This window comes from Theobroma umbraticum, unplaced genomic scaffold (genome assembly GCF_002168275.2).
Source record: "Theobroma umbraticum cultivar Fairchild unplaced genomic scaffold, ASM216827v3 scaffold_147.0, whole genome shotgun sequence".
Classification (NCBI taxonomy): Eukaryota; Viridiplantae; Streptophyta; class Magnoliopsida; order Malvales; family Malvaceae; genus Theobroma; species Theobroma umbraticum.
The window spans coordinates 808,439-832,480 of NW_018397259.1; the positions used below are offsets into that span (position 1 = coordinate 808,439).

The following is a 24,042-nucleotide window of genomic DNA, read 5'->3' on the forward strand; positions in this document are numbered from 1 at the left end:
GCCTTCCAATTGGACAGGGAGTAGGGATCCTTTCTACCCCTTGTGACAGCTTAGAGTAGGCATCCCCTTATTCAATGCATAGTGTGTAGATTTATTTATAATAAAAATCGTACCTGTCACTTCTTGTTGTCGACGTTGATGCGTTGATATCCACAATGTGAAGGTCATTTATGTCATTTGACACAATTGAATATCGCAAATTTCTATTTACTGCTAATTGCTCTTTGCTGCCATCGCGTTTCTGAAACTCAACGCATTATTAATATTAACACTCTCACTGTCGCCGGGTATTTATGGCTCGGTCCCTATCTAATTTCACCATTTTCTCCCTCCCTTGTCTCTCTATCCTCTTCCAAGCCTTCATCTCCACCGTCGTATCATCCCATCAGACGGTCATACTACGAACGACGCCGGAAAACCATCTCCGGACGGGGGTGGGTGCACCGTTTAAACTGGCACTATTTGCCGACTTGCACTTAGGGGAGAACGCGTGGACGGAGTGGGGCCCGCAACAGGATGTGAATTCTATCAAGGTTATGTCCAGTGTGCTGGACAGTGAAACTCCAGGTGATGTTATCAATGTCCTCAACAACCTTAACCTTAGTGGATAGCTCATATGCTTTTTTTTTTAAATACTTTTATTAAAGGATAAATTATAGAAATAAATATACTGAGTTTATTGCTATTATATTTTTTCTTACTTAACAAGTTTTATAGTTTTTATTTTGTTAATAAATATCGATTTCATGAAACAAGGGATATTTTAGTCATTTTATTGTAACGGTGATAAGAAAATTCTAACCAAAAAAATATAAAGTAATTAATTGTAAGATTTTAAATCTAAAAGGGCAAGTTTATTTTCCCTCAAATTGTACAAAACCTTTTTGGTTTTTACCTTTTATTAAATGCAATTTAAGGATATTGATTGCTGTATTAAATTTTTTGCAGCTAAATTTGGTTGCGTGAATTTTTTTTATGGAAAACGTGATGTGTTAATTTGAATTTTTTTAATAAAAAAATATTAATATTTTTAGACTTTTAAGAAATATTAATTGTTATTCAGTTAAATTAAAATAATAATATTTTTTGAACAAATTGATCCACCTTAGCACTACAAGATATCACCAAATTACCACATCATCTAATTTAAAGTCCAAATCTTGAATTATTTTTAAATCAATTTTTAATAAAAATACAGAAACTCAATTTATTAAAATTAAAATAGAATGACTTCGTCAAAAAAAAGAAAGAAAAATAGAATGACAAAACCTGAAGAATTGAGATAATAGATAAATCAAATAAAATTTACACGTTATTTAAATAACCGCTAAATCTAACATTAAGTAGGGGTTGGTGACACGTGTGTGTCACGTGAAACACAGGAAAGTTGATGCGTATAATTTTTAAGCTAATTTTTTAAAATATTATATTATAAAAATAAAATATTTTATTTTAAGCTACATATATGACAAAATATATCTAAAACATTTATTATTTAAAAAAGTGTTTTGTCATCTTTACTCTGTTTCTTCTCCCTCTCTCTTCCCTACAGGACAGGGACCAGTCGGCGATGACAGACGATGAGGTCTGGCACGAGCGACTTAACAACGATGAGTGGAGCTAGATGTGTCCCTGTAGTCGTCGTTTTTGTCAAGGGTAAGAGATCAGGCTTCACAAAAAAACCATCCATTTGCCATCGCCTACTGGCTCCTGGCTGACGGGGGATACGAGGAGAGAAGAAAGAGAAAGAAAACAAAATAAAAATGAAAAGGATTTTGAGAAAATGAAATAAATCTACATAACTCACTTTTTAAATTTTGAGTAAGAGCGATTTAATTTACTCAGAAAGATTGAGATGTTCACAGGTTATTCAAGTAGGTCTCTGCGAAAAGTGTTAGAACTTAGAATCAAGATGTCACTTGCCAGGAGAGGAAAATGCTCTAAGGCAATAGTAGAGGCAGGGCCTGGCCTGGCTTGTTTAATCATTATGTAGCTTGAGACTTTGAGACACCAATGCTATAATTTCCTCAAATAATACAGCATAGGTACTTCGGTTAGTTACCCTAAAGAGCAGAACACTAGAAGACCTCACTCAGAGCAGGTCCACAGCGCATCTTTGTCTGTCTTTCTCCAACAAAAGGACCAGAAGGTGTCCTTTTTAATGCTATAATAAGGTTCCATGATATTTTACATGTTGGTCTGATGGATGTTATATTTAACCATGACAGCCTAGATCTTTTTTCTTTTGGCAGAGAGACCAGCTATATCTTAAAGAGAAATCTGAAATTGTTGGACTTAGTACATCACTTGGAGAGGTTGGATTGAGACATGGATTAAATGTTTTTTCAAGTTGCATGTGTTTACAACCTTTTGTCATTGTCTCCGTTAATTCAGACAGTATTGGAGAGCTCATGTTTTAAAGCTGCCTCATATGAAATCTTCCCAACATTTATGTCCCGCTTTCTTGGTCCATTTCAACCTAAGAAGAAGTAAATTAGAAATAGACATGCATGTGCCTAATCTTTTTAATTTAAATGACTAAAGCGAGAGCCATGGAGGACTAGTATATGTAACTGAGCCAATGAGATTGGGATAAGATCTAAATCAGTTGACAGTGTAGTCTTTGATTGAACTTTAGAATTGGTGGCAGCAAATTTATTTTGTAATAAAACAGAAATGCTGCCGCTAAGGTTATTGGGATTGCATAATGTGCCTTCCCAAAACTCATGAAATGGATTGACAGGCATGTAACTTGTAAGGGTGGTAAGGGATATTCATTTTTGACCCCAGACAATACTTATCACCAGAATTTGAAGAGCTTGGTGCAATTAAATCTACTACAAGCAACAGGAAAAGGCAATTCTCATCAACAGTTTTCTGTTTCTATTTTCCAAAGCTAATGGCAAAAAATCTATGCTTGGCAATTCATATCTGATCACAAGTCTGCGATACTGCCTGGTCTATTAGTCTTAAAACAAGCCCGGAAAAAATTTCAAAAGATTTTGCACTTAAATGAAACCAAATACTTATTCTTTTTAAGTGTGCGTTGCTTTATTTATGTATTTATTCATTCTTGAGAATCAAATGCCATAGCAGATTTTGTAGTATATCTTGGAGATGTTATTACAGCGAACAATATCCCAATTGCAAATGCAAGCTTATACTGGGATCAAGCACTCTCTCCAACAAGATCCAGGGGCATCCCATGGGCTAGTGTTTTTGGAAACCATGATGATGCACCGTTTGAATGGCCAATGGAGTGGTTTTCAGCCTCTGCAATTCCTCAGCTTGTTTGCCCTGTGGTCAATTCATCATGTTCAGGTAAGCAGTGTGATCAAAATATGGATGATAATAAGTGATGGATTACTTATACTAAGAAACCTAAGAAGTAAGAGATGATAAATGTTCAGTGCTTTCAGTAAACAAATTCTATGTGTTATCCTGGACTATGATTATATTCTGTCATTGTTAAGATATTTGCTGCTTTTAACTGTATACACTTCTTCATGCTGTGTGGTGCATGAATGTTAGTTAACAATCCAAATACTAATTTTTCATGTTAAAATAAATAATAAAATATAAGAGCAAATTACATCATAGAAATACTTAATTGAAACATCAAGAGCAAAGGGTTTCTCTTTGGATCTTAAATGCTGGTTATTGGTGAGTTCTTCAACTAGAGTGGTTGTCTGTTTGATGATAAAATTTGAACCTAGTGTTTACTTCAGTTTAATCATTTGCATCATTGTGGTCAAAATTCTTTTAAAAAACCCAGCATTTAATGCTAATGTGATTCTTTTACTTGCCTGATCTAGCACAAGTGGCAAATCTGCAAATTCACATTGCTGTTAAAATATGCATTTTTTTTTCTGCTTTTACATATAACTGTTAGCTTTTATTAACAGAGGTCAAAGTTACTTGTCAGGTGAACAAGAGTGTAGTTTTAGGGGCACTTCACGATTGGAGTTGATGAAAAATGAGATGGATAATAATTTGCTATCATTTTCTAGAAGCGGGCCTAAAGATCTTTGGCCAGGTATATCCAACTATGTACTCCAAGTCTCATCACAAGAGAAACCAGAAACACCTATAGTGTATCTCTACTTTCTAGATTCTGGTGGAGGTACCTATCCAGAAGTTATATCAAGTGCCCAAGCAGAATGGTTCAAGCGTAAATCTGAAGAGATCAATCCTGATTCAAGGTAGAAAAATGGATGCATGGTTTATCTTTGAATGAATTTTCTTTGTGCCTTATTGGATAGGTTTCTTGAAACAAATGTGAAACACTAACTTACTTTTTATTTATATATTAGGTTAGATAACAAGGAGGGAAAATGAAGGATAATGGATGAATAATTCGAAAATTTTGGTGTCATGTTGTTTGGCTGTGCCAATTTGATAAAATTCTGAATGAGTTTACTCTGATTTTTTATATGTCTTTACAACTAAAGGCTGGCCAATTCAAGCAAATAGAAAATGTCTGTCTTAAAATTTTTAGATCTTCTAGCTCTATGTTTGTATCAATGAAAGAAATGTTATTTGACAGGATCCCAGAAATAATCTTCTGGCATATACCCAGTAAAGCTTATAAGAAGGTGGCTCCTAAGTTCTTAATACACAAGCCTTGTGTGGGTTCCATTAACAAGGAAAAGGTTGCTGCTCAAGAAGCTGAAATGGGTATCATGAAGGTTCTTGTTAAAAGGCCTTCCGTCAAGGTGATTTCATGGATAAATAAGCTCTTCAGTTTCTCACTATGCATATAGAGTCCTGTATATTGAGTCTTGAGCTATACACTGGAGGGTTTAGCAATAATCCTTGAACAAATTCCTGAAGTTCTAAATTCCAACCGTTTGGTTGTCATTCTACACAACACACACATATGTATATCCTTATATCTTGCAATGGTTGCATAAAACCTACATAACTTATTTGCATGCAAATAGGCACTTTTCCTGTTTTCAGACAGAAACCAATATACGTGTTATTATTTTTGTACACATGTATTCAATAATAACCTTTCTACTGATGACATGAATTTAGTTAGGTTAGGATAATTTACAGACAAGTTTTATATAATCATTTACTGAGCAATCTGTGCCTTGTTTGGCACCCAATTGGTGATGTTTATGTCTCATGAGGGTGGTGGAAATAAGTGTTAATTTCACAACCAACCTCAATAGACCCTTTTTTATTTTGGTTTTTTATTTGCCTCTCCAAAAACTTGCATGTCTATAATCTGTGTCATGTATTCCTAGTGGAATCAGCAAGAAACCTTCTTTAGAAGACCATATAGGTTCTAGCATATGCGTTAAATTCTGTTCCTACAGCTGAGAAAACGCTTATTGTTGAGGTTTCAATTTTCATATATTTTTTAATGTTTCTTTTCCATTTTGACACATTAACTAATGAATTGCTGATAATAATTGGAAAAGAAATGAATGTTCTACTGTCTTTAGGCAGGGATCTGGCTTGTTAGTGTCTAAAGAAGATTGTGATTGTACCTTACTTTTTCTGGAAGTAAAGCTCAACTGCTCACTTTGATATCAATGGAGCCTTTGCTCTTTGATTTTTCACCTGTAATCTCCAAATAATTTACCTCTATATGAAATATTTTTTCATTCCCTTTCATCTGGTTTTTGTTATAAGTAACCTCTATTAATTAGGCTTAGTGAAACCATTGCTAAAAGAGAATGACATGATCCAATTCCTGAACCTCAATTAGTTTCTGGAAATTTATGAGAGTAGGACGACTTTTGGTTTTAACTTTACATATCCATTTTTCAAGGGGAAGAGAGCTGAGTGAATGAAGACTCAATAATGTTAGAAAGATAGTTGGCAATAGGTCATATAGTTTGTATTCTGCAAAGTAAAAACTCAAATTAGGACATGGTTTAATTAGCTTTGATGGATGCAAAGGGTCCTGCTAACTTGATTCTTTGTGAATGGTGGCAGGCAGTGTTTGTTGGGCATAACCATGGATTGGACTGGTGTTGCCCATACAGGAAGCTGTGGCTATGCTTTGCTAGACATTCTGGTTATGGTGGTTACGGAAATTGGCCTAGAGGATCTAGAATCCTGGAAATCAGTGAGAAGCCCTTCTCTATAAAGTCATGGATAAGGATGGAAGAAGGTAATGTACATAGTGAAGTGATCCTGAGTTCTTAACATGTTACCTCCAATATTTTCTGTAGGACAAAAGGACAAAAGAAAGTGATCAAGCTAACATTGAGATATATGTCTTGTAATATTTGTATCTTTGTCTAATTATTCTTTACTGATTCCAATCTATTTTCAGTTTGGAAAATGCTCTATGTTGCCACCTCTTTTTTTTTTTTTTTTTTTAATTCTTCTGATTTAGAGAGAAAGAAAATAAAGTCCTTTGAAGTTGTAATATAATCACTGCCATTCTCTCTGTAAAGCTGGAAGTAGGACACTTTAACACACAAAGTTTGGTAGAAGAGAAAGTAGAAGGAAAGAGAGTGGAATGAATACGGTGTTTCTTTCTTTCCCTTGCTTTGTTTGGTATAAGAGAAAAAAGAGGGAGAAGGAAAATGATGGATTGGTGCCTTTCTTTTGCCTCCTCAATGTTCTTTGTTTCTTTGTTTCTTTTTTCTTTTCTCACATTTTCCCTTCCTTTCTACCGAACTTAATATAAAAGTCGGCACACCATGGCAGACCTATCTGTTTATTCTGTAATTGGCCCTTTTTCAATTAAAAGAAGCTAAGATTCCCACCTAATTCAATGGTGAGATATAAACTAGGACCATAGAATGGACTGAACCACTTTGAGCTGATTTTTTGCCGTTAGCTTGGCTAAGCAAAGGGCATGCCTGCGTTGATGTTACCTAATGGGGTGTGTACAATTATGGCGATGGTGATATCGTAAACTATACGTTGCTCCTGTTTTCCCCCTTTTGTTTAACTTGTATTGTGTGCTCCTTGGGTAGCGTTCAAAGGGGGAAAAGAGAAACATGGAATCTAGTTCATCATCTTTTTTTGAGGGCAAGAGAGGATTGATTGATCCATGTTCTTGGCAGGAGGATATAGAGGCACACATCCATTCTCATCATTTCCATACTTTGAAAAGAAAGATTAATCATTGCTTTGTAACAACCCATGTTGACTGCCAATCTCAACAATGCAACTGATTAATGATAAAATGGTATTTAATTGTTGGATAGATTATGTTTGGGCAGGGAAATGCAATGGGAGTATTGTAAAAGCTAATCATGTCATGCCTACAAATTATAGTCATCTATCAAACCCAAAGTGTAATGCAAGCTCTTCAATTATTTATTTATTTTAATAGATTATTGTTTGTGGTTGTGACTTTGAACAGCTCAAAAGCTACCTTTTCCTTGTTTGTAATTAGGACAACTCACAGCAGGTCAATTAGGCAATGGCTTTGCTTTACTGAGGGGCCATTCCACACTGATTCAAAGCCACATTACCCTCAAAAAGATGCTGCATTTTTCGTGCAACAACAAGGATTTTCTCTTTTCTTTTTCCCCTCCTGAAAGAACACTACTTTTCACTTCTTCCTTTTGCTTTCTCTTTGCAATACTATAATCTAAGAAAGAATAAATAAATTTATCTATTTAGTCATCTAAATTTTCAAAAAATAATATTTTGATCATCAGCTGTATATATAATGATGCATTTGTTGTCACCCTTTTGATATGTCATCCTTTTGTAGAATGTCCAAATAGAAACCCATTACTATTTAACAGTTAGATCATTAAGCATGTATCGTTTATACAACAATAGTAATCAACATGTTATTTTTAAAATTGAATGATCAAAATAAAATTTTCCAAAAATAGATAACTTATTCTATTTTATATAAAATGCATGTTAATTAGTATTTGAGGATTTTGTTTTCAAACTTTAGAAAGGAAAGCATATATTCTTTGGTTGTTTCTCCACGTTACACCAAATTATATTTGTTAATATCAACATTTTCAAACAACAAATAAATACTCTATCATAATCACAAACGATAAAAGTATAATTTTTTTTTAAAAAAAAATCATTGATCATTTGAATATTCTCGAGTTTTGAAAGAACAAAATGGTCTCACCCCATTGGTTTTTTGGCATGGCTTCGATAAAGTTTTCAAATGTTTTGGAGGTCATACATCAATAAGTAAATAAATAAATTATTAGATATTATTTTACTTATGTTTACATATTATACCATATTATTGGCAATGTATGTCATTCTTCATTACAATTATATATTTATTCTTTTCAATATGTAAAATAATGATGTGATATATATTTGATTGTTTTGTCAACTTAATTAGGGATATATACATTTAATATTCAAATAACTTTGAATTCAATATGAGTTTTAGGGCCTCCTTGTTTGACTTAAACCAACTTAATTAATTTTCAGAACAACTATAGCTCCTCTTTCCCCTACAAAATTCAGGAGTTGCTGTGACAGTTGGATCCAAAGTCTTTTAAGTCTACATCCTAAAGACTGAATGTAACATTGCATTACATGGAAAATGGATTTTGAATAATCTTACAATCTCACTCCATTCATTCACTTAATTCTATTGCTGTTGCCTTTCTAATGCCATACCATATTATGTTCTTTGCAATTTGATTTAGGCATATGGAAACACCTCAAACATATTTATGAAAAAATTGTTATCTTAATTATAATATCACGACTTTTTAGTATTTGATTTCACAACAATAAATGTATGTATCTCTTTATTTAAAAAATACGTTATTATAGAAAAAAAGTTAGAACGAAATAAAAAAAATTGAATTTTAAATTAAAAATGTTTATATGATTCCCAATTCGATTAATCATCACTTCATTTACTAATATAGATGACTAGAATAAATTCTCAAGATGATTTCCAACACAGTCTTTGGGCCATGCTGGAAATCTGCAACCTAATTGGCTAATTGACTAATTAACTAACATGTAACATGGGAGTTTGAATGCATGGAATAGGCCACCAGGCAAACGTGAACTCAATGGGGTCGAGTTACCATCATCTAGCAAAAGGTGATGGTCCAATGTGCTGAATTTACGTGACGAAAATGAAGCATATGAACTGAGGAGATGTCTGTAAATTCCATAAAACAGACATTTGAGGAGGTCATGGCCAGTTGTGATGGCGACAGTTGGGACAGGAACAGAAAAGAGAAGAAAAAAAAAAAAGAAAGGGAAAATGCACTTTGCTCTTTAAGTCATGATTCATTTGAGGAGGTCGTAGTGCCTGCATTTGCCACATCATTGGAAATGAGTTGATGTGGTAATGCAAAAACTTCATTCTTTCTTTTCTGTTTCAAGTCCACTCTTTTTTGCTTTTCCATCAGCATGTGATTATTCTTGTTGAAAAACAAGGCAACGTTTATATATATTCAGGGCTGCAAATTCAATAGAGAAAGTAAGAGGACTGACCCACTTTGATTATCATCATCAATATATATGGTGATGGTTGTCTGTGGGTTTGTTTGAGGTGTTTCAATATTATGAAACAAGGAATTCAGGTCTGTCTTGTTCATTATATATTTTTTTGGTTCAGCTTGTTCTGGGTTTTTCGGTTCTGTAGTGATCTTTTATATTATGGAGAAGTAGGACTTTTGAAATATTCTGATGCATTTTTTACAGTGGTTTTTTAACTTGAGAGGTTTCCTATTTTTGATGAACTTTCTCTATTTGATAGAATAACTGCTTGATTTCTTTCCCTTTTGGATTCTGGGTTAGATTTGGAGATGTAGGTGCTTATAGGTTATTGCCAAGATGGTTTAGATTTCATTCATAGACGTCAAATGAAAACTTTTTGAAGTTGTGTTTTGGCTTCTCTGATAGTTAATTCTCTTCAACTGCCCTCCTTTATTCAGTTTCTTTAGCGGTCCTCTATACTTAACCTTTCTTTTTCTTCTCAATCAGTAGGTGTGACTTCATGTATAAAAGATGCTCTGCAATGAATTTGATTAAAATGCTTCCATGAATTCAATGGGAAAGAAAAGGAGCTGGTTTGGTTGGGTGAAGAAGACATTCACTTCTGATGCAAAAACAAAAACAGAAAAGGTTCATGAACATGACTGTTTCTGTTTATTTTCCCCCTTTCCACATAATAGTTTTGATTGATCCTTTTGGTACTTTTCGTGTGTGTGTGTGTAATCATGGGTTGTTCCTTCCAGAAATCAAGGAGATGGAGATGGATTTTTGGAAGGCTGAAGCTTAAGCAATATCACCCTGCACTTCCAGCACCACAGAAATCATTTTGTCAAGCAACAGAGGAACAAAGAAAGCATGCTCTGAATGTTGCCATTGCGACAGCTGCTGCAGCTGAGGCTGCAGTTGCTGCTGCCCAAGCGGCAGCTGAGGTTGTCCGTCTTGCAGGTGCCTCCAAGCCTTTCCATCATTTCACAACAAGGGATAGAAACTTGGCTGCTATTAAGATTCAGAGTGCTTTCCGGGCATATCTGGTGAGCTTACCTTTGAAATCTTTGTTCTGTGTTTTCTAAAATAATTTCTGCTCATGTTGTACCTTAAATATGGTAATTGTTGCATTCATTTGTGAGTGCAGTAATAATTGAGAAGGTGAATATACATCTCAATTATTTCTAACAAATGCATAAGACTTTAATTTTCCAAAAGTTAAATTCATCATGTTTGCTACCTCTTCTGAAATCAATTGGTGCTCTATATTGCCTACAACTGAAATTATAGAGTAACCAACTTGATAAACTTCTGTCATAATGAAGAGAAATATCTATGGCATGATAAACTCTAGAAATAATTAAAGGTTATTCATTTACCAAGTAACCCTTCCAAGAGTAACCAAAACTCTGTAGGCATAGCTGCATAGCTGAAATGCATTTGATTTAATGAAAATTTAACCAGCCAGCTTCCTTGATGCTCAACTTTAGCAAAATTTATGTAAGGTTATTTTGAACTCTAGAAATAATCAATGGTCATTCCTCTACATGCTGTTCAATTTGGACTGATTTAATTTTTAAGTGGCTGTGAAACAGGCAAGGAAAGCACTGCAGGCACTAAAGGGACTGGTGAAACTCCAAGCCCTTGTTCGTGGCCAAGCTGTGAGACGTCAAGCAATGAAAAATATGAAGAGCTTGCAATCTGGTGCAAAAATGTACCCAGAGGTCAAGGAGAAGAGTGCTTCTACGACAAAAGTAATTTGTCAAGACATCAGGAGAAAACAGAACCTCATACACAAAGATGAAGTGCGAGAGAAGGAAGTTAAAGTATGTTAGACAGTTCAAGTTAAGCTATCTTCTTCACTATTCTTTTACTATCTTGTAAATGCATTTGGGGATCAAATAAGTCACGATAATCAACAGTTTCAAGTTAACCGTATTTTCTTGTGATTTTTTTTTGTACAAGAGCTTTTATCTTCACAATGTGTGGTTTGGACACGGTGAGTATGATTTCATATATTTTTTTTCATCTTCCAGTGAACTATTTCTTAAATATATGATTGTTTCCATCATAATATAAAATATCATGTGAAGCTTCATTTTTTGTTGTTCATTTTCTGTACACATTCATGTACAAAATGACTGCATGTTTACCTTGTCTGGACTTGGTCTCTGAATTCTGCACCTTTGTTCAATCACTCAACATTTTGTCATGGTCAGCATGAATGCAATAGTCAAAAGAGTTGGAATGACAGTGTGCTTGCTAAAGAAGACTTTGAAGCCATATGGTTAAGAAGGCAGGAGGCAATAGCCAAAAGAGAGCGCATGAAGAAATACTCATACTCTCATCGGGTAATTTCATCGCATATTATGTTTTCTGATAGGCCTCTTTCTGTTGTTGGATGAACGAAAAGAACAAAGGCCTATTGTTCCATTTAGTGACTATTCTATTTCCAAATAGTGCAAGCTTTTGCATATCTTTTCCTCTCTTTGTTTTGCTTGTCATGATCAACTGAAGCGTATATATCCTTATATTTTTTCCATGATCAACTGACGCTTATTTTCCTTATCTTTTTCTTTAGGAGAGGGCAAATACTCATATGATAGAAGAATCAATGCTCTGCAAAGAACTTGGAAGCAGCAGCTTCATGGAACCAGGAGCAAATGCTGAGGCAAATAAAAGGGAAAGAGTGATGATTTTAAAACCAAATGTACCTTCAAATCTGAGTACCTGGGAACCACATGGTCCACCTCATGTTAGATTTGAAAATATGAGAAAGCAAGATACGCTGGAAGGATTCAATTCATCCCTTCTGTTTCCAAGAAGATCATTTTGTCGGGTTCCGCAGAGTGCATCTGGAGATGCAAATTCTCCAGCTTTTCCTACTTATATGGTTGCAACAGAATCTGCAAAAGCGAAGGCGAGGTCAATGAGCGCGCCAAGGCAACGGGTAGGATTTTTGGATACTTGCTTTGATTATAGCACGCCATACAAGGGCGGACTTTCTTTTTGGTCTACTTATAATTGTGAACCATTCAGCATCAATGAGAAGAGCAGTCTTCCTAGGTATCGACTTGACTGAGTTGTCAAAGCTTTCTGAGGCTAACTTTTTAGCTCTGAGACATGCAAGAGCTAGAACAGCTTCATGTTACAGGCAAGACCTTATACCGTTGTGAAGCTATTCTTGTCAGATTGGCATGTAGTAGTTTGGTGAATCCACAAAATCTCATTTCTGGCAAAGTTCATTTCAGTGTTTAATGAGGTATATAGATACTCGTTTGTTTGTTTGTTACTTATTTTCTTTTCTTTTTTACGTTTTCTCTTTTAATGGGAAAAAGGGTTGTTATGGGAAGAGTTTTGTGTCAAACAATGTGCAATGAAAGATTTGGCTTTGAAAGAAGTTTCTTATGCAGTTAGTTGTAAAATTCCCCTTGAGTGCAGTAGGTGTTAAAACACCGAACTGGAAAATGTAAAAATTAGCTTGAAGGCGTGTATCAATGTTATCATTCTTAAAGTTTTATTTGTCTCCACTTATAATGTACAAAAGAGTTACTAATATATAAATCTCGAAAATACGATGAAACTTAATGATTGACAGCGTTTTGCACTGACGAAGTCAATCCATTGAGCACTCACCGGAATATGACAAGATTATCACACTTTTATAATATTTTTCTGTTGCAAAATAATATTGAAGAAACCTTACAGAATGTTTGAGAAAGGAAGGAAAGCTGTTACTGTTTTAGGCTTAAATGCTCAGTCTCAATAACGAACTCTTGGTTTTTCTCAACAGACGTGAGTCTTTTATTTTTTTATTTTTTTCAATAGATATAATTTTTAAATACGATTTTTCCGGCAGATATTTTTTGTAAAAATGTTCCAACAACAGGAACACAAGATGAGACTGGAATGAAAGTTGCTGATACTGCTAGACTCCACAAAATCTAAAACACAAGAAAAATGTATTTCATCTAAGAAACTTTAAACACTAGAGGTTGAATTTTATTCATGAACTGGTAGACACAAGATGAGAACTTCAAATTCAACATTCTTCTAGATTTGGTTTCTCAGAAAACATAACATATTACATATATAATCTTCAATTGCAGTGAATTAAACACAAATGGTAGGCACAACGACTAGAATTTGCAACTAAATCCAACATTCTTCCAGAGTAGATCCTTCAGAAAACAAGGGGATGGTTACCTCTTGTGCTGAGACAATGATAATCTTTTCTTTCTCCCTGTTTGAAGGACAGATTGCACCGGGGAGTTTTGTTGTAAATGCAATACCAATCAAAAAGTGGAGCAAAATCACAAGCCAATAAAGTATCACCTGGTACCTGCAGATGAAGGAAGTATTTATCCTTAAAAACTATCAGGATTCATATTAAATTAGCACTTAGACAAGGACATATCATGGGTTTAGTATTTTGCAAAAGGTGTAAAATTTTTCAAAAAATTTATAATGAGTTGTATGTTATTGTTACTTGAATTTAAAACAGTATACATATACCTGTTGGTCTTGATGATCGAGTTGGAAGCAGCTTTTCTCTTATAGAGCAAAGCTCAGCAACAACATCAGTCATGCAGATTCGTTGATTAGGCAGTTCAACAGAACAGGCAACTCCAATTTCAAATATAGAATTCAAGTAGAAAAGATGCCTGTTATCTTTTAGATTGCTCTCCTTGCAAGTATTGTTGATCATGGTTTCTTCTCCAGAACCTTCTTGAAGAAGAATGGGATCTATAATCTCAGCTACTCGATTTGGCAACGCTGTTTTTACAAAATTATGAAGGTTCAAATTCTCTTTAAACATTTCATCAGTGGGCCTTCTCCCTGTGAACATCTCCAGCAGAAGAATGCCATAGCTGTACACATCACCATATGTTGTCACATCACTTCCCAAGCCATATTCTGCAATTCATTTGTCACAGATAAGAGCATCAATTTGGATCAGATTCGGATAGCTTTCTCATATCAAAGTTCTTCATTATTTTAAAATAAATAAGATATTGATTTAACAGAATGCATTCTCCTTTTATGATTTTGAATGAAAACTATGGATGCAATTGAAAATTTTAATCTATCTACTTACCTGGCGGAGCATAACCGATTGTTCCTCTTAACCCTAGGGAGCTTGACAGGCTTGAAGTGTTATTTTGCACGTCTGATGTGATGAATTTTGCTAGCCCAAAGTCACTCACATGGCCAACCATTTTATCATCAAGTAGAATATTGCTTGGTTTGAGGTCACAATGAACGATTGGTGTTTCGCAATAATGATGAAGATACTCCAATGCACAACCAACATCAATTGCCACATTCAGTCTCTGGAAAATATTTAAGCTTTTTGCTGCCTCTGCCTCATTCATGCCAACAGGTGGATGCAGCCAATCCTCTAGGCTTCCATTAGCCATGAACTCATAAACAAGAGCCTTAAAACCATTGCCTTGATAGTCCAAACCAGAACATACTGTCAATATCTTGACAAGGTTTCGATGTCTAACATTCCTCAAGGCCTCACATTCAGCCATGAAACTCCTGGAAGCTCCGTGACTCAAAAGTTTAAATACCTTAACAGCGATAATTGTTCTGTTCTCTTCAAGGACTCCTTTATATACGAAACCAAAGCTACCTGTACCTACTAAATTTGCTGATGAGAAACCATTTGTAGCTTTCAGGATCATTTGATAAGATAACCTTAAACATGGATTTTCTGCATTAGGTGATGTAAGGCGCTTTCTTTTCTTTCTAAACCAAAAGCCAAAGATAAAGTAGAAAACCAAAATTACTCCTAAAAGCGCAGAAACAATAGCAATTATTAATTTAAGTGAAATAGGTGATCTCCGCCTATGTTGTTTCAAGCGGTCACAAGCTGGCAAGTGAAACTGAGGAGTGCCTCCACAAAGCTTATTGTTCCCTTCAAGGAATGTAGCACTCACATTTTTAAAGACCCCATCAACTGGTACGACACCTTCAAAATCATTGTGAGAAAGATTCAAGTAGAGTAAAGAGTTAAAGTTCACAAGAAATTTTGGAATTTCACCAGTGAGATTGTTGTTAGAAATGTCTAAATGTGCAAGACCTCTCAATGAACTCAAAGATGAAGGAATGGATCCTTGGAAGAAATTGCCTCTCATCAGTAGTAGCTCCAGGCTTATACAATTACCAAGATCGTTTGGAATGACACCTGATAACATGTTTTGAGAAACATCTAATATACCGAGATTTCTTAAATTTCCTACTTCAGAGGGAAGCACGCCAGTCAAACGGTTTGAAGACAAAGCTAGACCGATGGACAAGGATGATAGTCCAGCTATTTGCGAAGGTATAGAACCGCTAAGGTTGTTATTAGAAAGATCTAATAAAACCAGATTTACACATTTGCCTAGACTTGGAGGAATGTTTCCTTGAAGATTGTTGTCATTTAGATACAACTTGATTAACATCTTTAAATTTCCCAATGAAGAGGGGATGCCTCCAGAGATAGAATTAACATTTACAGCAAATAATTGTAGCTTTGGAAGCCTGCCAATGGCAGAGGGAATGGAACCTGATAACTGATTTTCTCCTGCCACTAGCACCTCCAAGTTGATGAGATTTCCAATCCCTTCTGGAATTCTCCCCAATATATGATTGCCTTGCATAGCCAAAACTGTGATAGCAGCTGACAAATTGCTTATGCACTCAGGCAATACCCCTCCAAAGCTGTTGTCACTCATATCCACAAATTCTAAGCTGGTGGTGTTGGTTAGAGAGCAGAGAAATTTTAAGTCATTTGTTCCCTGACTACCAAGAAGATTGTCAGCAATGTTTAACGATTGCAACTTTTCTAGCTTCCGGAAGGAAGACATGTTTCCAGTAAATTTGTTTCCCACAACTTGAAGTGTGATGAGGTTCGAGGCATTGGTTATTGAAAGAGGGAATGGCCCACTGAGTTGGTTCAAGCTAACAGAAAAGATTTGAAGATATGGCATATTGAATCCCAATTGTGAGGGAAGACTACCTTGAAAGTTGTTTTCCCCAATATCAAGAATTCTAATATTAGAGAGATTAAAAAGTGAAGAAGGCACCGTACCAGAAATTTTGTTCTCTGCCACGGAAAGAATGGTGAGATTGTTCAGTTGGCCAAGAGATTCAGGGATAACCCCTGTGAATCTATTTAGAGACAGATATATTGTTCCCAGAGACGTTAAATTCCCTAAGGAAGGAGGTATACTTCCACTTAATGTGTTGTTACTAAAGCCTAACTCCTCTAGGCTTGACAAGCGGCTAAGTGTGGCTGGTATTTCTCCAGCTAGCAGGTTGTGTCCGATGTAAAGACGTCTGAGCTTAGAACAACCAGATAGATTGGAAGGAATTTCACCACTTATGAAGTTTCTATCCAGAGTTAATTCTTGCAGTCTACGTAAACGGCCAATTTCTTGAGGAACTCCTAGACTGAAGCTGTTGTTCTGAAGATTCAACACCCGTAGAAAGCTCAAATTTCCAATAAATGGTGATATTGATCCCATTAGTCTCAGTGTTCGCAAGTCCAACTTGGTGACTCTCTGATGTCGTTGACTGCATTTAACACCACGCCATTGGCAAAAATGGACGCTATTGTTCCACGAACGCATGATGCCAAGCTGATCACCTGATATCTTTGCCTTGAACTGGAGCAAAGCCTCTAGATCTGTTTCATTTCCATTAACTACAAAGGTTGCTGAACCAAGCAAGTAAGGACCTTTTAGGTTGAAGCAGAAGAGGAGAACAAATGCAACATGAACGGAAAAATTAAGTGACCAAGACACCTTCAAATGCATTTCTGATAGCCACATCAAGAAAGAAAGAAAGACCACTTCAATTCACACTATTACTTTACATTTGGCTGTGTTTGCTTCAGCAACAAGAGCAAATAGGGTATCATATCAGGGCTATTTAAGTTCTTTCAGCATCGAAGATAAGAAAATTTATAACAACAGAGATAGGAAGCAGAACTTTAGATACTAATTCTTTTCTAGCCTTACCTTCTGTAATGTGAAATATAGACTGATTTATGCTCAACAACTGTGACCATTCGAAATCCCACATCATCATTAAAATTTACTATATCTTAAATTCGTTTGCTTTGGAGGTAACAGCAAATGTAAATGTAATTGGAGTTGATTATATGCTTGTGTTGTGGGGTTCATTGACCACGTAGCTCTGATTTAAGAAGTCATGGAGCTGAGGTGAAACTTAAAAGCATCATTAGTATTACTATTAAGGTAAGTGGAGCTTAATTAATTTACGATAGCCATATGTTTCAAGAATCAAAAGTACACTATACTTTTCAAATGTCATGCACTTGTTCTCAAAGAATATCTAACTTGGTTTCATTTCTTCTCTTTATAGCCAACAATTTACTAAGCGTAATTATCTTATAGATCAGTGTTGTATAACTTTTACAAATGGATTTATAAGATTTTTATTAAATTATAATTAAGAAATTAATACAATTAATTAATTACTAAATAAACATGTAAAATAAGTAAAAAAAACATGCATACACACACACACACACACACACACTCGACAACCTTAATTATTAATGATTTGTGGAATTCCAAAACTCCATCTATATGTAAGACTAACAAATTAATGGGACATTAGTGCTGAAAGAATGTACGTATATATAACAAAAAGGCACATAGGCACAAATAGAGCCTAATGAACGTAAAAGAGAAGACCTGTGGGTTTTAAGATAGCCATTAGCAACAGAAAAAGTAGCATAGTCGAATGCCTGATACTGCATTTGTTAACCGAACAAGATTTACCCATTGAGGAAGAATGGAAGCTAGATACAAGGGGAAAATTGTAATAGCATTTAGGTAAGTGGAACGGCAACCATGTCTTCGACACTAATTCTTAGCAGCCTTTTATAGAGAAATATATAGAACTCAGAATTTCCTTTGCCAGGTCAATTACTCCTTGGAAAAGTAGGTAGAGAACCAAACATTCTTCCATCATTTTGCAACTTGTTTTCTGGTAGTTGTGGCCTGCATACTCAGCGAAAAGTCTTAAGTCGTCCATGTCCCTTTCTCTCTCAACCTACTATATACGCAACATTTAAAGAGGTAATTAATCTTCCCACAACTAAATTCTATAGCTGAATCTATATCATTGACCCAACATGGGATTTCAGATTTTTTTTTTGTTTTTTATTGAGTTAGTTACATATTTTGTGTTGGTGCATTTTCAAAATAAAAAGTTATCTTTTCAAATGAAATCTATCTTAGCTCAAAAGTTATGTCACATAGTATGACACTGTATGATTATTGGATTATAGGTGAGTTTTTCATGTGAACAGTATGTCTTTAGATAAAGTGACATATTGGAAAAACATCTTTAAACACAAAGGTTATGAGATAATAAGAAAAATACCACAATTCAAAAGTTTTGATATGAAAAGTTATCTTTCCATATTGCAACTCAAAGATTATGTCTTATGAAATGATCCGTTGTCATTTCATAAAATGATTATTAAAACAATACTTTTATCCAATGATTCTGTCTTACATCTTTAAGTCAAAGAGGTGCCTCGATAAATGGGTAGTGTTGTTGAGGAGAGACACTTGCAAACTTATATAAAAGACTTACTGCTAACCATTTTGACATACGAAAAACAAATAAGGCAAGAGCAAAAAAATCAAGAGTAAGAAAAGTGCTATGTTTTGAAAATTAATATAAACACTAAAATTCCCATTAACTACCAAAGGATTCCAAATTTTTTATAATCTACTAGCTGTAAAAAGTAAGTTTTAAGGTTAAATAACTTTGTAAACACTCAGGTGTATCTAGTGGTCCACTCTTATAAAATGCAAAGACGAAGTTACATGTTGGCTTCATTTTATCTCTACGGTTATACGCTTAATTCTCCTTTTGCATATTAAGTGGTGGGAGCGAAATAAGTTTTAAAAATAGCGTCTCTATCAATTCTTTAAATTTCATCTAAACCCTATTTGCATTAACAATTTTAAGACTTATTTTCTGTGGAATTGGAATTCAAAATGACTTCACTAAAAGAAATGGCTACCAACATTGTCAAGCTAGAACGCTTTGAAGAAGAATTTATGGACAAGATTCATTTATGGCAAAATGGTTTTACATCGGATTATAAGATAAGTTTTCTTTCCTTACTTGATATCAATGATGTTGTATGTTATATGCATGGTAAATGTATATTGCTTGGAAAGAAGTATTTTGTCACATCCATAGATGATCATTTTGTTATGAATCAATTTCATGAGCTTGAATGCATTCTTAATAGCTTTAGGTAGTATAATCTTAACATGGATAAAGCTATTATTGTGTTTTCTATAATTGATGAACTTCCTCCTTTATGGAAAGACATTAAGAAAACTCTAAAATATAAAAAAGAAGAAATGTTTCTCGAGGACCTTGGTAATCTTCTTCGAATAGAAGAAGATTATTGCAAATAGGAAAAAGTTAAGCAAGATAAAAAAAATAAGATTCTAATGAAAATAATCTTGAGACTTCAAAGGTTCATGTCATGGAACACAAACCATTAACACGCTGGTTTCATACAATAAGAGAACATTTCGTTGGTATATGAATGAAAAAAGTCATAAGATCAAAAGGAATAAAAGGGTCCATGTTTCTATTATAACAAACTTGGAAATTTAAAGAATGTAGACTTTAGAAATACAAGACACAAGATGTAAACAATAACAAGTTGGTTGTTATGATTTTTGAGGTCAATCTTCTCCAAGATGATGGAGCATGGTGGATTGACACTTGTGCAACTAAGCATTTATGTGAGGACAAGAGTTTCTTCAAGTCCTTGGAAAAGGTTAATAATGGAACCATGTCACAAATGGGAAATTCCTCCACCACACAAGTGAAAAGAAAAAAGGAACTTTGGAACTCATACTTACTTTTGAAAAAGTACTTGTACTAAACAATGTTTGTTATGTACTAGAAGTTTGAAAAAATTTGGTGTCGGGTGGCTTGTTGAATAAGTATGGCTTCAAATTAGTATTTGAAATGGATAAATTCATCTTTCCAAATGGTGGACAATAAGTGGGAAGTGGATACTTATGTGAAGACATGTTCAATCTTAATATTAATAAGAATGTTACTAGTTCTACTCATACTAATGCCTCATTTAATATTCATGATAGTAAAGTAGCATTATTTAATCTATGGCATAATAGATTAGGTCATGTCCATTATAGAAGAATGCATGATATGACTAAATTAGAGTTGATACCTAACATTGATGGAAATGATAATATGTGCAAGAGATGCATGTTACTAAAATCACAATAAGCTCATTTCCTAAGGTAAAAAGGAACTCTAAATTGCTTACATTAATATATTTTGATGTTTGTGACATGTATAGTACTCTAACTATTGGTAGAAAGGAATACTTTATAACATTTATAGATGATTTCTTTAAATATTGCTATGTTTACTTATTGCATGCTAAGATGAAGTAATGGAGAAGTTTAGAATCCATAAAAATGAAATAGAATTGCATTGTGAATTACTTATCAAATGTTTACGAAGTGATAGAGAAAGTGAATGCTATGATCTCAAATATTTTAAGTATATTGATATTATTCATGAGATTATAGCGACATATACATCAAAACAATATGGTGTAGTGGAGCTTAAGAATCGAGTTCTTATGAAAATAGTAATACTTTACTTGTTAATTCAAGCTTGGGAAAAGGATTTTAGGGTGAAGCCTTATTAATAGCTTGTCATATACTAAATAGAATCCCAAACCAAAAGAGTAAAACTACTCCTTATGAGCTACAGAAAGGAAGAAAGTCAAATCTTAATTATTTAATAGTTTGGGCTTGTCAAGCCATAGTAAAAGTTCTAGAATCAAAGAAAAGGAAATTGGGTGAAAGTGGAATTGAATATATATTCATGGGATATGTTGAACATAGTAAAGCATATCATTTCATGGTGATAGAGCCCAAGGATTCATATTCCATTAATACGGTCATAGAATCAAGGGATGCTATATTTAATGAAACAAAGTTCAATTCCATTCTAAGACCCAAAGAACTAGTAACGGAAAATGATAAACTTTTGAAAAATGGTGAAGAAACTATTAAGTTTTAAAGAAGCAAAAGAATGAGAAAAGTAAAGACATATGGATCTGATTTCTTCATGTACTTAGTAAAAGGTACAAGAGAAGAAACATGTGAATATTTATCTTACTACTTTAATGTAGAAGTTGAAGGTGATCCTCAAACTTATAAAGAGGCAATAAGGTTTCGAGATGTTTCTTTTTGGAAAGAAGTAGTACAAGGTTTACAAAATATTTAAATCTGTTATAGAAATTAAACATTATTTACCACTCATAATTAATATAAATTTTAAGTTTGTTACGTCAAAGACAATGTAGTTTGATGATGCAATTTTTTGATACATACCTTTGATAACAAAATTCAAACCTATCTCCCTTGGTCATTAATAACTCTATGATATAGAGTTATTTGGGCTTAGTTTTGATAGTAATTTAACTTAGTTCTTGTAGTAATGCATAGAAATTAGTAAGTTTTATTTAATTATTTTAAATTAGTTAATTAAGGTGAGTCAATCTAATTTTAGTTAATTTTATGCTTAATTTGATGTTAATGTGGTTAAGATAGGTTGTTACTAATTTATTTGTGCTTTTGTGAGTGTTTGATGAAAGAAGAATTTTAATGAAAAAAGAAGAGCAATTTCAAGGTGCAGACTTGCACTGCACATGTTTCAGTATTTCGAACATAACTCTCTCTACAGAACTCCTAATGAGATGATTCTTAGACCATTGGAAAGTTAAGAGAATAGGCTACAATTTTCATTTAAACATTTCACCCGACTTAGCTTGGAAGGTGGTCAATCTTGTTGAATTTGACACACTACAGGAGTCTTAGAATAATTATGATTTTTGTTAATTAATTGGGCAAGGTTGCGGCCCATATAGCCTTCCCAAGTTGAAAGTGACTTCTTTCTTCATCCAACTTGGCCTAACTTCAAAGCCTTATAAAAACAACCTTTTGGAAGACTTGATGGAGAGAACGAAATCCCAAATTGACAACTAAGAATCAAACCACAAAGTCATTGAAGTTGAGAAGAATGTGAAGCATTCAAAAAGACTTGGAAGATCGAGATTATAATTCTTGAGTTTATCATTTTGTTATTCTTTTATTTTGTTAGTTTGTTTTTATCGTTTAAACTTTATTTGATGATGATGTGTGACTTGATGGAACACTAAATTGTTTATCTAAGATTATGATTGAACTCAATATGTAGTCTCATTTTTTTATCTCTCTTTTGCTTATGTTTGATGAATCTAAGTTGTTTGTTTTATTCTGTTCTTAATACTTCTAATTGCTTGATCACTAATTAGATTGAATTGGAAACCTAGGTTAAACCTTGACAAAAGAGATTTAGGTAGACCTTGAATAGAATAGCCTATGATTGAATGCACTTAGTTGATTAGGTGGTTTGATTTGCATATAGGGTAGACATACCCCTATAAGCTATATGTAGCTAAAATTATAGCATGAACTTAATGAATCTTTCTTTAATTTAATTTGATAGACATATAGTAAATTAATTAGGAGAAGTGTTTTTATGAGAAACTTGATAGAGGCTTGCAAATGATTTAGGATTCTAGGTTTGCAACTTAATCCATTAAACTAAATTTAGAGAGAAAGGCAATAATCAGATGAAGTATTGAAAGATATCATAATCTTAGAGGTCTAGTAGTTAAGTGAGTTTTATAAAATAAATTTACTATTTAATTTTAGTTTCACTTTATTAGTTTTAATTTTTCTATTTAATAATTTTAAATTTAATTGTTTGGATAAGATTAAGGTGTTATAATTTTAGTAGTTAGCAATTAAGAATTAATTCAATTTTTTGTGGAAACGAATTCTATTTACTATTATATTACTTGTTAACGATACGTGTACTTGCATGAGAATTCAATAAGAAGTTTTTGGCATCGTTGCCGGGGAGTTGATTTTTAATTCTTTTTTGTTAATATTAATACCAAGTATTCCTAATCTTACTTCAAACTTTTCTTTTTATTTTCAGATACTTTTGATTGAGGTAATGAACTATCAGTGGCCACCTGAACAATTTGTCCCTAAAAGGGTTACTAGTGATTATGGATTGGATGCAATCAGTGTTTTAACCACCAAAGTAGATGCTTTGTCTGATAAAATTAACACTTGGGGTGTTAATGTTTTTCAAAGTCTTTTTGTGACATGTGAGCTTTGTGGAGATAGGCATTTAAGTGATTGTTGTCCAGGCTATTATGAATCAATGTAATTTGATGGAAGCTTCGATGGGCAACAAAATAAGTCATACTCCAATAATTACAACTTAAGGGGGAATCACGAAAAATTTTCATGGAGTATTGAACTCCTACATATTCATCACAGCTTATTTTCTATAATGTTTTTAAGTCACAAGTTAGAGCTTCTATGCTAGAGAAAAAAGCTTTCAATAGAGGATATGTTCGTGCAATTCATGACAAAGATAGATGCTTTTATGAAAAAGACTGATGCCATCATTCAAAGTCAAGCAGAATCAATCTGAAATCTTGAGACACAAATGGGTCAACTAGCT

General features: G+C 33.9%; 3 protein-coding genes across 10 annotated transcripts; 2 read left to right on the top strand and 1 right to left on the bottom strand.

Moving 5' to 3' along the window:
* Positions 1-228: 228 nt before the first annotated feature.
* Positions 229-6,536, top strand: PAP16 (purple acid phosphatase 16). 3 transcript variants are annotated; one of them, XM_021427599.2, is made up of 6 exons: positions 427-567; positions 1,553-1,656; positions 3,097-3,321; positions 3,926-4,202; positions 4,547-4,715; positions 5,953-6,529. In XM_021427599.2, exons 2-6 carry the CDS (start codon positions 1,581-1,583, stop codon positions 6,163-6,165), a joined length of 960 nt encoding a protein of 319 aa, XP_021283274.1. In that variant the 5' UTR covers positions 427-567; positions 1,553-1,580; the 3' UTR covers positions 6,166-6,529. The 3 variants fall into 3 exon arrangements, with proteins under 3 accessions (XP_021283275.1, XP_021283273.1, XP_021283274.1); XM_021427598.2 differs by lacking the exon at positions 1,553-1,656 and having other exon boundaries at positions 230-567; positions 5,953-6,528; XM_021427600.2 differs by lacking the exons at positions 1,553-1,656; positions 4,547-4,715 and having other exon boundaries at positions 229-567; positions 5,953-6,536.
* A 2,624-nt stretch (positions 6,537-9,160) lies between these two features.
* IQD12 (IQ-domain 12) lies at positions 9,161-12,928 on the top strand. 4 transcript variants are annotated; one of them, XM_021427482.2, is made up of 7 exons: positions 9,225-9,515; positions 9,919-10,059; positions 10,173-10,460; positions 11,010-11,240; positions 11,634-11,765; positions 11,996-12,364; positions 12,454-12,928. In XM_021427482.2, the coding sequence occupies exons 2-7, from the start codon at positions 9,976-9,978 to the stop codon at positions 12,460-12,462; spliced, it is 1,113 nt and encodes a 370-aa protein (XP_021283157.1). In that variant the 5' UTR covers positions 9,225-9,515; positions 9,919-9,975; the 3' UTR covers positions 12,463-12,928. The 4 variants fall into 4 exon arrangements, with proteins under 4 accessions (XP_021283156.1, XP_021283157.1, XP_021283155.1 ...); XM_021427481.2 differs by having other exon boundaries at positions 9,161-9,277; positions 11,996-12,928; XM_021427480.2 differs by having other exon boundaries at positions 9,227-9,515; positions 9,922-10,059; positions 11,996-12,928.
* Positions 12,929-13,359: 431 nt separating this feature from the next.
* Positions 13,360-18,290, bottom strand: LOC110415351 (putative receptor-like protein kinase At3g47110). 3 transcript variants are annotated; one of them, XM_021426976.2, is made up of 4 exons: positions 18,129-18,290; positions 14,513-17,110; positions 13,930-14,331; positions 13,360-13,756 (listed from the first exon to the last, which is right to left on the bottom strand). In XM_021426976.2, exons 1-4 carry the CDS (start codon positions 18,217-18,219, stop codon positions 13,746-13,748), a joined length of 3,102 nt encoding a protein of 1,033 aa, XP_021282651.1. In that variant the 5' UTR covers positions 18,220-18,290; the 3' UTR covers positions 13,360-13,745. The 3 variants fall into 3 exon arrangements, with proteins under 3 accessions (XP_021282651.1, XP_021282650.1, XP_021282649.1); XM_021426975.2 differs by having other exon boundaries at positions 14,513-17,122; XM_021426974.2 differs by having other exon boundaries at positions 14,513-18,290.
* Between the last annotated feature and the right edge of the window lie 5,752 nt (positions 18,291-24,042).

Excerpts from the sequence above, each read along its gene's own strand:
- PAP16 (XM_021427598.2), top strand. The coding sequence starts at position 294 with ATGGCTCGGTCCCTATCTAATTTCACCATTTTCTCCCTCCCTTGTCTC. Across the intron at positions 568-3,096 it reads GCTGGACAGTGAAACTCCAG|ATTTTGTAGTATATCTTGGA; the intron begins GTGATGTTATCA and ends ATGCCATAGCAG. Across the intron at positions 4,203-4,546 it reads GAGATCAATCCTGATTCAAG|GATCCCAGAAATAATCTTCT; the intron begins GTAGAAAAATGG and ends GTTATTTGACAG.
- IQD12 (XM_021427481.2), top strand. The coding sequence starts at position 9,976 with ATGAATTCAATGGGAAAGAAAAGGAGCTGGTTTGGTTGGGTGAAGAAG. Across the intron at positions 10,461-11,009 it reads GTGCTTTCCGGGCATATCTG|GCAAGGAAAGCACTGCAGGC; the intron begins GTGAGCTTACCT and ends GCTGTGAAACAG. Across the intron at positions 11,241-11,633 it reads TGCGAGAGAAGGAAGTTAAA|CATGAATGCAATAGTCAAAA; the intron begins GTATGTTAGACA and ends TGTCATGGTCAG.
- LOC110415351 (XM_021426974.2), bottom strand. The coding sequence starts at position 17,237 with ATGTGGCTATCAGAAATGCATTTGAAGGTGTCTTGGTCACTTAATTTT. Across the intron at positions 14,332-14,512 it reads AATCGGTTATGCTCCGCCAG|AATATGGCTTGGGAAGTGAT; the intron begins GTAAGTAGATAG and ends AATGAATTGCAG.